Here is a 12,634-nt window from a genome sequence, read left to right on the forward strand (position 1 = left end):
GATTGCAGTTTGACTGGCATATCTTAAATGTTTATTTCATTTAAAAAAACAACACAACATATAACCAGGAATGAAAATTACATTTTCATGAACTGCAGTTTAACTTTGTGGCAATGGGTTCATTAGCCCATAAAGAATGTACCTGAAATCCAGAATCTTTGAGTCATCAGTTCCAACTAAGAGCAGTTTGAATGTACAGCCCTGCATTGATATATTACTAAGCAGTGTTAGTTTCACTGTGGAATCTTGGAAATACATTAATTCCTTTTTTTTAAAAAAAAGTCTCTTTTTTAACCTGTTCACAATGGAGGAAATTGCTTTATAATTTATTTTCTTCAGTTGAACTGAAGAAGCTTCTTGGATGAGAAGCAAAACATCTTAAAGGAAAAACAAAGGAAACAAACAAAGTTGGCCTTTTGAAAAAAGCATATTTGGGACATGATCTGGATGATTCTCCATAGACCTCAGGTTGGGAGTAAATGCCTCCCACTGCAGCTGCAAGGGGTGGGAATAGTAGGAGAAGACTATGACTACAAGCACAATGAAAGTATTTACTCCTGTGGGAAACAAACCACAGGTTGTCCTCGACTTACAACTGTTCATTTAGTGACTGTTCAAAGTTACAACAGCACTGCAAAAGTGATTTACGACTATATTTCAGACCTTTGCAGCGTCCCCATGGCCATATGATCAAAATTCAGATGCTTGGAAACTGGTTCATATTTATGACGATTTCCGTGTCCCAGGGTCATGTGATCACCTTTGCGATCTTCTGGCAAGGAAAGTCAATAGGGAAGCCAGATTTACTTAACAACCATGTTATAACTTAAAAACTGCAGTGATTCACAAAACTGTGGCAAGAAAGTTTGTAAAATAGTACAAAATTCACTTAACAAATATCTCACTTAATAACAGAAATTTTTGGCTCAATTATGGACATAAGTCGAGTACTGTCTGTTTTAAACTAAGATGGGCCTTGGCCTAATCCTAATTCCTTTGCAGAGTGCCGCATTCAAGTGTCCACCTAAGGAGATTTTCAGGGTAATTTCTTTACCATCGCCAGTGTCCAAAAATATTTTTTTAAACTGCACTCTTAAAATGTTATAGAAATACTGCACTTATTCTCATAAAGCATATACTAAGGAGGGGGATGGTCTCCATTTTAAAGATGGATGCCTTCATAAAATACTTTTTTTCATTTGATGAAAACTGCTATAGATAAGAAAGATAAATTGCAACAGAGTCTGAAAGCCCAAAACTCAATATTATTGTTCTTTTTAAAGTTTAGGAACTGAGAACTAGACAATGCACCTGGCAATTTTATCCATTACATGATAACTGTTTTTCAGTTATCATATGGTAACAAAACCAGCTGGAGTCACACACTGTGCTAAAGCGTGCCACAATGACTTTTCTCATTTGAGGTTGTTTTTAATGAAGAAGAATAACTAATAGAATACAAAGTATTGCCCTTAAAGAAAATCTACATTTCTGAATGCAGGTACAGAGGTACAGAGCAGTATTAAAAAGTTGAATGGCACTTTATTGTATTATTGGACCTACCTGCCCCAAAATAATATGACAAAGATGAGATGATAGACAATCGGAATGTGCAGCAATCTGGAAGTTGCTCATTGTGTCCTTGCTTGAAATCCTTTTAGAAGCTGAACTTTTTGTAATCTTCCTTCCAATCCCAGGAAAAGATGCATTTGAATTAAGGATGTGCCAGTATTGGGATGTCAAAGTCCACACTTTCTCTGAATCATCTTTTTATTCAAATCTCAATTATTTGATGCTCCTATGGAGAAGGGTCTCAGGAAGCTATAGAGTAGCAGTGGAGGAAAGCAATTTACCATCGATAAATGGAGCTTCTGTTCCATTTACTGCCCATCGCAATAGCCATTTGATACACAAAGTGCTTAAAATCTGCCTTCATAACTCCAAAAGTGTCCACCAACTAACTACAAGACCACTGCATTAACTATAATTATAGTTTAGATTAGTACAATATATAATTTCAGTTTTTCCAGATTATTTAACAAAACATATTTTGTATGAATTTAGCCTAGGCAACTAGGGACTAACTCTTCTTACAAGTCACGTGAACTGCTCATATGTACTTCCTTTAACATGATAAGGAGTAGCATTGCTGATGATTAGTATTTCAATTCAGCAGGATTTAAGGATTGGCTGAATTTCATCAGTTCCTCCTTTTAAAAAAAGCAAGGCTATGCTCCATTTTCTTACAGTATTATGAACTGATTGGAACATCATTTAAAATGTGAGCTAATTCTGCACTGGATTGCCTTCTGTCAGAATAACATACTGTATTTTTCGGAGTATAAGACGCACCGGAGTATAAGATACACCAAGGTTTTGAAGAGGAAAATTTTAAAAAAAGGTTTTGCACTCTGCATACCTCCAAAAATGGCCCATTTTTTTGTGAAAACAGGCCCGTTTTTTTGTCAAAAAAAAAAGACATGCATAGCCTTTAAGAGGCGAAGAAAAACGCTGAGAATATCATTGAGCCAGCCGGAGTCTGTGCAGGGGGAGCCCCAGTGGTGGAGGGTGATTCGGGGGACCTGAGCAGGCGGTTGTTTGGGGGGGGGGGTCGCCATTTTCGGGCGGCTCCCAGTCTATGCGGCTGCCCTCGGCAGTTCTCCTGCTGTCTGACTGTGAAGATGGCGGCGTCGCGCTGACGGCGCCATTCCCGGTGGTTTCCAACAGCCCTGGCATCATTTGACCTCGCTCTTTTGACCGGGGGGAGCCTTGGACTTGGACTCGCAATACCTTTGTGCCAGAGAGGGGGTGGCTGGTCCGGGATGGACCAGCTAAACGAGATCAGGCGGCTGGCTTTGCTTGCCGCCACTGTGGCTCTACCAGGCACCCCCCCTCCCATCGTTCCATCGGTTTGCGGCGCTCCGGACATCTTTTGGCCTTGTTTTTCACGACCAGGAGGAGCCCTCAGATTTACACCGGTTTGTCATCGTTTCAGAGAGGGGGTGGTCGATTTATTACGGCGCCAGATGAGATCGGGCAGCTGGCTTTGTTGTCACCGCTGCGGCCCTCTCAGGCGTTCCCCCTCCACTCCATTCAACTGGGCCTTCTCTGCAGTGCAGCCTCTCCTCTGCTTTACCCTTGCGGCTCCGAGGCCTCTTCTCCTTGCCATCTGGCTCCCTCTGTTTGCGGACCTTGGGCTTCTGGACTTACAATCTGGTTCATCTGTTCGACCACTACCACCCGCTGCCGCCCCAGGGACCTCAGCCACTCCAGACTTTTGGCCCTCTTTTCCACACCGTTCTAGGAGGGAAGACGAGTCACTCCCTCTACACCACTGCCGGTTCCCATCAATTTGAACTGCAGGACTCTGCCTTATGAACTTTATGCTTGCACAATACTAACACCAATATCTGCGCAAATTTCTTTTCTGTATGTGGAGTGAGTGTTGTATGCATGTAATTGAATGTTCCCATGTTTTTAAATTAATTTAACTTCATTTTCTATTTTATCCTACCATTGTATGTTTTTAATGTCATAGTGGGGTATGTATGCGGAGAATGCCTGGCTGGTATATATGAGGGGATTGAGAGTGTGGCCTGGATCCCCCTCCACTGAGTGCAGAAGCAGAAGTGGATGGGGCCCTGGATCCGCCTCTCATCCCAGAGTGCATGGTATGAATGGCCTGCTGAGAAGAACGGGGACCATGGGAGGGGGGGGGTCTACGGGGATGGGAGCGGACCGGAGCATCGTGGTTATGACTGGGAGGAGCAGATACAACAGGAGCTACAGGGCTAGCCATTACCGGGGAAGGAGGGTTCACTACGTCACAGCGATCCCTTGTTCCGGCCCTGAAAGCTCAACTCAAGGACCAGGTGACAAGAGAAGTCAGGGCCCTGGTCTCAGCTTGCTGTTGCTAAATGCCAGGTCTGTGATTCATAAAGCTCCCCTCGTCCGGGACTTAATACTAGACAAGGGGACAGACCTGGCATGTATTACTGAAACCTGGCTGGGCCATGAGGGAAAATTCCCCCTCTCAGAAATGTGCCCAGAAGGGTTTCAGGTGCTCCACCAACCACGACACCAAGAAAGGGGTGGGGGAGTGGTAACTATTATCCGGGAGTCATTAGTTCCTCGCAGGATCCCTGCCCCAGAGACTGTCGGGTGTGAGTCCCTCCTTGTGAAGTTGGACCTGGGGGGTCAAGTGGGCTTGTTTTTGACGTACCTACCTCCCAGCTGTGTCACAACAGCCCTGCCTGCGCTCCTAGAGTCAGTAGCCAGACTGGCGGTTGAGTTCCCCAGACTTATAGTACTGGGGGACTTCAACCTGCCATCTCTTGTTGAACGCTCTGATGGGGCTCAGGAGTTCATGGCTTCCATGACAACCATGGACTTGACCCAGGTAATTCAGGGTCCGACTCATACAGCGGGACACACACTCGACCTTGTGTTTCTCTCGGGGCAGTGGAGACGTGATCTGGAACTAAAGGGGATAGAGATCTCATCCTTGTCATGGTCAGATCACTTCCTGCTAAGGCTTGATTTTTGGAAGCTACTCCCCCATTGCAGGGAGGTGGAGCCGATTAAATGGTTCTGCCCCAGGCGCCTGATGGACCCATTGGGATTTCAGACGGAGCTTGGAGAGATACCCGACTCCCTTGCCCACAATCCGACTGAGTCCTTGGTTGCTGCTTGGAATACAGCGCCGGCTGAGGCATTAGATCGGATTGCGCCTTTGTGGCCTCTCCGCGACAGTGGATCCAGGAGAGCACCTTGGTTTACCAAGGAACTCCGGGAGATGAAGCGCCAAAAGAGATGCCTAGAGCGACTTTGGAGAGCTAGTAACTCCGAATCCAACCGAACACAACTAAGAGCCTTTATTAGGACTTATTTAGTGGCGATACGGGCAGCAAAATGTACTCATTTTTCTGCTCTTATTGCATCCACAGAATCTCGCCCTGTTTAGGATAACCCGCTCCCTCCTGAAAGGGAGGGGTGCGGGGAAACCCTTACAGGGAAGAGCTGAGGAATTTGCCCAGTTTCTGTCGGACAAAGTCACTCAGATTCGGACAGACCTTGACTCCACTTGGACAGTGCCAGCAGAGATGCTGAGGGAAGGCCTTGATCAAATTTTGTGGAGTGAGTTCCAGCTTGTCACTCCTGAGGAAGTGGACAAGGCCATGGGAGTGATGAGTGCCGCTACCTGTTTGCTGGACCCGTGTCCCTCCTGGTTAGTCTCAACCAGCAGGGAGGTAACATGAGGCTGGCTCCAGAGGATCGTGAACACCTCTCTTCAGGAGGGATCTTTCCCGCAACCTTTGAAGGAAGCGGTGGTGAGACCCTTCCTCAAGAAGCCTTCTCTGGACCCAGCTGTCCTTAAAAACTACCATCCAGTCTCCAACCTCCCTTTCTTAGGGAAGGTTGTGGAGAAGGTGATGGCCTTCCAACTCCGACGGACCTTGGATGAAGCGGATTATCTAGATCCCTTTCAGTCTGGTTTCAGGCCTGGTTACTGCACCGAAACCGCTTTGGTCGCGCTGACCGATAATCTCTGGTGGGCCAGGGATAGAGGACATTCCTCTATCCTGGTGCTCCTTGACCTCTCAGTGGCCTTCAATACCATCGACCATGGTATCCTTCTGCGGCGGCTGGAAGAGGTGGGAGTGGGAGGCACCGTTCTATGGTAGTTCTCCTCCTACCTCTCTGGCAGGTTGCAGTCGGTGTTGGTCAGAGGACAGAGGTCGACCCCTAGGCCCCTTAAATATGGGGTGCCGCAGGGCTTGGTCCTGTCCCCCCTCCTATTTAATATCTACATGAAGCCACTGGGTGAGATCATTTGCCTGCACGGGATTAAATACCACCAGTACACGGATGATACCCAGCTGTATCTTTCCACCCCGTGCCAACTCGGTGAAGCGGTGGAAGTGATGTGCCAGAGCCTGGAAGCTGTTAGGGTCTGGATGGGAGCGAACAAGCTTGCACTCAACCCTGACAAGACCGAGTGGCTATGGATGTTGCCCCCCAAGGGTAGTCCAGATACTCCATCTTTAAGCCTGGGGGGTGAAATTTTACACCCCTGCGGCCCGCAACTTAGGTGTCCTGACAAATGGTGTTCTAGAGTCAGCTGTGACCAGGGGAGCTTTTGCCCAGGTTCACCTGGTGCACCAGTTGCGGCCCTACCTGGACCGGGAGGCACTTCAAATGGTCACTCATGCCCTCGTCACCTCAAGACCTGACTACTGTAACGCGCTCTACATGGGGCTGCCCCTGAAAAGTGTTTGGAGACTACAATTGGTCCAGAATGCAGCCGCGCGAGTGATACTGGGTGTACTGAGATACACCCATGTTACACCCATCCTCCGCGAGCTGCACTGGCTCCCCATCGGTCTCCGAACGCGCTTCAAGGTGCTGGTTATCACCTTTAAAGCCCTACATGGCTTAGGACCCGGATATCTACGAGACCGTCTTCTGCCACATACCTCCCAGCGTCCGATAAGATCACACCGGATGGGCCTTCTCCGGGTGCCGTCGATTAGACAATGTCATCTGGCAGCTCCTCGGGGGAGGGCCTTCTCTGTAGCTGCCCTGGCCCCATGGAACGATCTACCCCCAGAGATCTGGACCCTCCCCACTCTCTCGGCCTTCCGAAAGTCTACTAAGACCTGGCTGTTCCAGCAGGCCTGGGGCTGTTGACCTCATGAACGAGGTCCAGCCCCACTAAGGTTGAGTGTATGATGTGTCTTTTTAATTTGTCTTTCTCTATTTTAAATTTTTTAGTATCCTTTTTAGAATTATTTTATATAAGCCGCCCGGAGTCCTTCGGGATTGGGCTGCATATAAATTTATTAAACTTTAAAACTCATATCTGCCTTCCAGCCACCAGGAGCACTCTGCAAGGATCCTAAAGGCTACGCATGGCCATTTTGGTGAAGGGGGCAGGGTTTCAGGAGGGAAAAATGCTGAATTCAGTGTATAAGACGCACCCAGATTTTCGGCTTCTTTTTTAAGGGAAAAAGGTGCATCTTACACTCCGAAAAATACGGTAGTTGGAACTCAAGTGATCTAGAAGGGGACAGACTGCCTTAATATGTCAACTTTACCCTACTTACTGGATAATTGAAACATATTTTGAAGAATAATCAACAATTTATCTAGTGATATATTCACAAACCATGTTCTAAAATAGAAAAGTATTTTATTAAAATAAATGTATATATAAAAATATAATTTTGACAAATAAATAAATTTGTTTTTACCAAAAGTACATCAATTTGGTTTTCAGGAAACCCACAAAAATACTGATATTCCAGCCAAAATGTTCAATTGCGCCATAAATATATTTTAGCAATAAATAGCCTAGAATTGTATAATGCCCAACATTAAATAATCTAAAAATGCATACTGACTTTGAATAAATTTTATTAATTGTTCAATGGAATAGATTAGGTTGTATATGAGTCTTTGTTGACATGGAATTCATTTTTAAGGTGTGTTGAACCCTTCCTAATTGTTGTTCTATAAATAGACATCCTCCCAGTTGGCTCTTGCAATTTTTTTTTCAGGGATGTTTTTATAAATCTATATAGCTTTGAAGCTTATAGAAGAACACTGGTGGTTCAGGTAAAAGAGCAGCCATTTAGTTTCCACAATGGCTGTACTCTGATATGAATTTCCTGATAAATTTGTATGTGCAGGCATTTCAAACCTAAGTGCAGATATTTAAAACACAGCCCAAAATAAAACAATCATCTTAAGAAAAACCCTATAGGACCTGTATTTTAAACTTAAAATAAGTTTGGTGATATCAAATGACTTATTATTTTGTTTTAGGGAAATGAAGATATTCTTTTGCCAGGTCAAAGGTTCTATCATGAAGGTACGTTTATAGAAAATCAGTCATTGCTACAACAAATTGCTATTGTTTGAATGTAGTAAATGAGTAAGAATATATTTGTTACATTTCTCAATTAGAGGAAGAGAAAGAGCATGGGGACATTGTGATAGCCTTATATATTTATGAAGGCATGCATGAAGATGACCTGTCTTTCAAAAAAGGAGAAAAAATGAGAATTCTGGAGGAGTAAGTATAGAAGTCTTATCCTACTTTTATTTACTTCTATGTAATCATGAGGTTAGGGGTATGCTCAGCAATTAGACTGGCCATTTTCATTCCAGTAGACCAAAGCTGTTTAATATTATTAAAATCATGAAGGTAAGAATTGTGCTGGGTAAAAACTGAGAAGAACTGTATTTATTGGCCATGAAGTTCATAAGATGTCGACTGTCGTTCACCTTAACCTGTTCTGACCAGCTGGACAATTGGAAGGGTGTAATAAAAGGATTGTTGGAACACCTACAACCCCTGTATATTTTCAAATTCAATGTCTAGATGTCTTATTGAAGTTAGAAGTTCAAAAGCAGATGTCCTACAGTTTTTCAAGAGTTTTTGTTCCCATTTTCCCCCATTCAAAATATTTGTTTTTAGTATTAAATATATAATACTAAAACATACATACATCTATATAGCCATAGCCATTAATAGTTGTGTAATATTTGTTTCCATTTAAAAGTTCCATGTTTCTTCTCTGCTCATGAAATGTTGCTTTAGTAATATTAATCAATAACTGAATTTAAACATTCTTGGGATAAACAGATGTCCATCATCCAACAAAAAAAAATTAAAATTAAACAAAATTAAAAACCGCAAAGGCAGATGAGTGAACCCCTGGATCTTTTTCTGCCATCAGAAAAATAAAAACTACCAATATCTAAAATATTGTGAATTTTTTGTTACATTTTTTAAAAGAATCACTTTCTGTGGTGGCTGACCTCAATATGCTGACCTATATATTTCTTTTAATTATTCAATCATCTAAAACTGCATGATAAGCAATACTAGTTTTGGAAGTTAATGCAGGGTTTAATATGCATTAGGTTTCAAACCAGTTTTTATTCCTAACATAGTTAACAGGTAACATGCTGGGCATAGTTTGGCACCCTTCTAAACCATTTACCTTTAGCCATGAAAGGAAGATAAGTGCTTGGATCCCTGGCTTAGCTTTCTACCCAGCCTGCCTGAGAAAGTTATTACAGGCAAATGAAGATCTCTTTCTTTATCAAATTCATACACCTACACCAAAGGAGACTATGGGTGGTATACAACAAATGGATAAAACCACATATAAAAGAACCATAGATGTAAAAAGATATAAAAATCACATTTACAGTAACCTTATAAAAACAGAGATATAGGCTCTTGGCAAAGAGGGGATAAAAACAGCCAGCTCAACAATTAAGCCACCTAAGGATGTCTCCGACACTGGTATCTTAGTGTGCCTACCATCAGAGAATAAGATTACTTCTGTCATTGAAAAAAATATATATTTTGTACAGGTAATCTTCAATTTACGATCATTTTCTTAACAAGGATTTAATGTTACGACAGTGCCCACAAAGGCTACTTACCACCCATTTTACGAAATTGTGGTGACCAGATATATTCCCATGGTCATATCAGCATCCTGCAGTCACATGTGATTTGTGATTTGTGCCGATTTTCTCATTCCAATTGCAGGAGTCATTTAACAAACACCACAAAAAATGTTGAAAAATTGGGGATCTGGTTACATGATGCCTAAATTTATGACCACTACAACTTAATGACAGTAATTCCGGGTTATAAGTTGAGAACTACCTATGATTTACTTACATCTACAGTTAAACAAAGCAATTAGTGTATTCTGCATTAGCATAATAAGCCCTAAATGAGGCAATTATTTCAATGTATGTGATTCATGCCAAAGCATTACATCTGGATTGGTATGATGTCTGAACATAGTTATTATTTACTTCAGTTTAAATGTAAGTTTCTTTGAATGCTACAGGTTGATCAGTAATGTCTTCTTTACAAAAATAACAGTGTTTATTTTACTCATTTTTTTAGACATGGTGAATGGTGGAGGGCTAAGTCCCTTGTAACTAAGAAAGAAGGATTTATCCCAAGCAATTACGTTGCAAAAATCAATACCTTAGAAACAGAAGAGTAAGTTTCTTATCTTTTAAATATTTGATTTCCATTGCTTTTTTCATGTTTGGGTAACAATAATAATATGTTTTTAAAATAATGCTTTTCAGATGGTTCTTTAAAGACATAACCAGAAAAGATGCAGAAAGGCAACTTCTAGCTCCAGGAAATGCTCCTGGAGCATTTCTGATCAGAGAGAGTGAAACATTAAAAGGTAGGTTTTCTAGATTTCATTGAATCTGAAAATAAATTCCATTTTCTGTCTTAAAATTCTTAAATGTTTATGATTTAAATTGATGCTTCCTTCCTTTGATTTATATGGCTGCCCGACTTAACAAAAGAACTTACAGTTGGACAGTAGCATAAAAACAAAATGGAATAATACTAGAACAGAATAGCAAAATGATCAAGATCAACAAATGCACAATCCATTTTAAAGATCCTTTTTTGGACAGAATCATCTTAAACTCAGGCCTACTGCCCAGTGAAAGCCAGGTTTTCAGGGCCTTAAAGGAGAGCAGACTTGTAGCCATCTGTTCTGATATCACAGAAGCTGCCACAAAGAAGAAGAAGTCAACTATACTCCAAAGCACTGTGTGCAGGACAAAAAGCAATGGGTGGAAATTAATGAAGAAGAGAAGCAACTTAGAACTAAGGAGAAATTTCCTGACAGTTAGAACAATTAATCAGTGGAACAACTTGCCTCCAGAAGTTGTGAATGCTCCAATATTGGAAGTTTTTAAGAAGCTATTGGATAACCATTTGTCTGAAGTGGTGTAGGATTTCCTGACTAAGTAGGGGGTTGCACTAGAAGATCTCCAAGGTTCCTTCCAACTCTGTTATTCAATTCTATTCATCTGAATCTTAAGAGGACTGTGACAGAGAAGGCATGGTAGCTGGATTCTGCCAGGTAATATAAGAAGGGACCTGAAGCATGCCTGCCTGCCAGCTATCAAAGATGAGCGGAAACACAAGTGATTCATAAATAACATGGCTGTGTACACAATGGTACATCAAGTTGTTTTAATAATTATTCATACAATAATATTTTTCCTAGGTATAAGGCAGCTTTATATAGAGCATGTTGCATTAGTGCATATGAGAGGCGATTAAGACATGATTGTTCCCCAATCTGGGAATGTATGGAATTTAGTATCTGAAAGAGCCTCCTGGCTATCTCCTGTTTCAGCAAACCAAGAAGACCATAAGAGGATCCTCAAACTGTGCTCCAGTTCTGTCTGAGGGAATACAATTTTATGCAGAACTGAAGGAGGATGGGGGGAATGTCCCTAGAACTGGGGATCCCAAAACTCACTGTATGACTATAGTTTGGGTAGAACGAAGGCTGTTCTTTGCCATTCAACTCTCCAGAGTTTCTAGAAATTGGGAAGGAACCTAAGGAGTATGACTTGGTTGCTCTAGGTTGGAGTTATATAATAGTGATGATATCTGACCTTGTACCTACTGGCTTCCCTAGCTGTTAAATAGGGGTGGAGAGAGAGTACAAGCCTAAGGAACCCATAGAAGGAGGAAAATGTTAAATTTACCTCCATCTCCACCAGATGCCAGCTCAGCCATATGATTGTGATTTTGGGGTTTGTGTTGTATGAAGAAGAGGAAAGTGTTTAAGGGAAAAAGATAATTAGGATTCTATTTTACATTCGTTTGAGACTCTTATTAAAGTCAAATTCTACCACTATTCAGCTATTAACATAATGTGATTGTTCACATTTGTAAGAAATGCAATTGGAATGAGTGATACTGTGGGGAACATAGTTTTTAAGATGATTAACTATAGCAGGAAAATAGAAGCAGAGTCCTATGATTATTTTCCTTGTTCTGAATCATTGTTTGTTTGGACAAGTGTCAGAATTGTTCACCCAGGAAAAGTGTTTGTTTTTTAAAGAAACATTTTTAAAAACAAATGAGAATACTAATAAGCCTATTTTTCTAAAGTAAATATTGTTTTATTGCAACTTGTTTGGTAGACATCAGAAAAATATCAATTTAATGGATCTAGTCTTTGTTGTCTTACTGTAATGGTAGATAGCAATGACCTTGAGAGATGGAGGAAGAGAATCCTTCAGAACAATGTTCAGATATGAGGCAATAAGCATGCAGAAGGGATATGCGCAAGACAAACATCTCAAAAAGGAGCCTTCCTACCGTGTTTTCCCAAAATAAGACAAGGTCTTATTTTCTTTTGACCCCCAAAATTAGCACTTGGCCTTATTTTGTGGGAGGTCTTTTTTTTTTTTTTTTGAAGTGCAGGAGGTGGTGAGCGTGGTCACCTCATGGCAGCTGCTATGTTGTAATATTTTCAGGGAGGGCTTATTTTAGCGCATGAGCTTAAAAGCCCGACTGGGCTTATTATCTGGAGTGGTCTTATTTTCAGGGAAACAGGGTAGTATTTTGGGTTTTGAAGGCAATGGGGGAGTAACATACTTTAAGACTTGCAATATTATTTTAATACAACCTTACAATAGAATAGAAGTAGTACTTCTGGGTGGGCTTCTTGTATGGACTATCTTAGAAAGCTGACACAGTTTAATCTTTTCTTGATTAACATTGTTTATAAGTTATTATTTGAAAGATAGCAACCAACTGGCAATT

General features: G+C 41.6%; 1 protein-coding gene across 3 annotated transcripts in view; it reads left to right on the plus strand.

The window, feature by feature from the left end:
- Positions 1–12,634, plus strand: part of LYN (LYN proto-oncogene, Src family tyrosine kinase) — a 56,754-nt gene that overhangs the window by 33,033 nt on the left and 11,087 nt on the right. For all 3 annotated transcript variants that reach the window (XM_032222651.1, XM_032222649.1, XM_032222650.1), the window contains exons 3-6: positions 7,828–7,873; positions 7,969–8,077; positions 9,941–10,039; positions 10,132–10,235. In XM_032222651.1, the coding sequence (XP_032078542.1) occupies positions 7,828–7,873; positions 7,969–8,077; positions 9,941–10,039; positions 10,132–10,235 (358 nt within the window). The remainder of the gene's footprint in view (positions 1–7,827; positions 7,874–7,968; positions 8,078–9,940; positions 10,040–10,131; positions 10,236–12,634) is intronic.

The sequence above is a fragment of the Thamnophis elegans genome, chromosome 8, assembly GCF_009769535.1.
Source record: "Thamnophis elegans isolate rThaEle1 chromosome 8, rThaEle1.pri, whole genome shotgun sequence".
NCBI classification, from domain to species: Eukaryota; Metazoa; Chordata; class Lepidosauria; order Squamata; family Colubridae; genus Thamnophis; species Thamnophis elegans.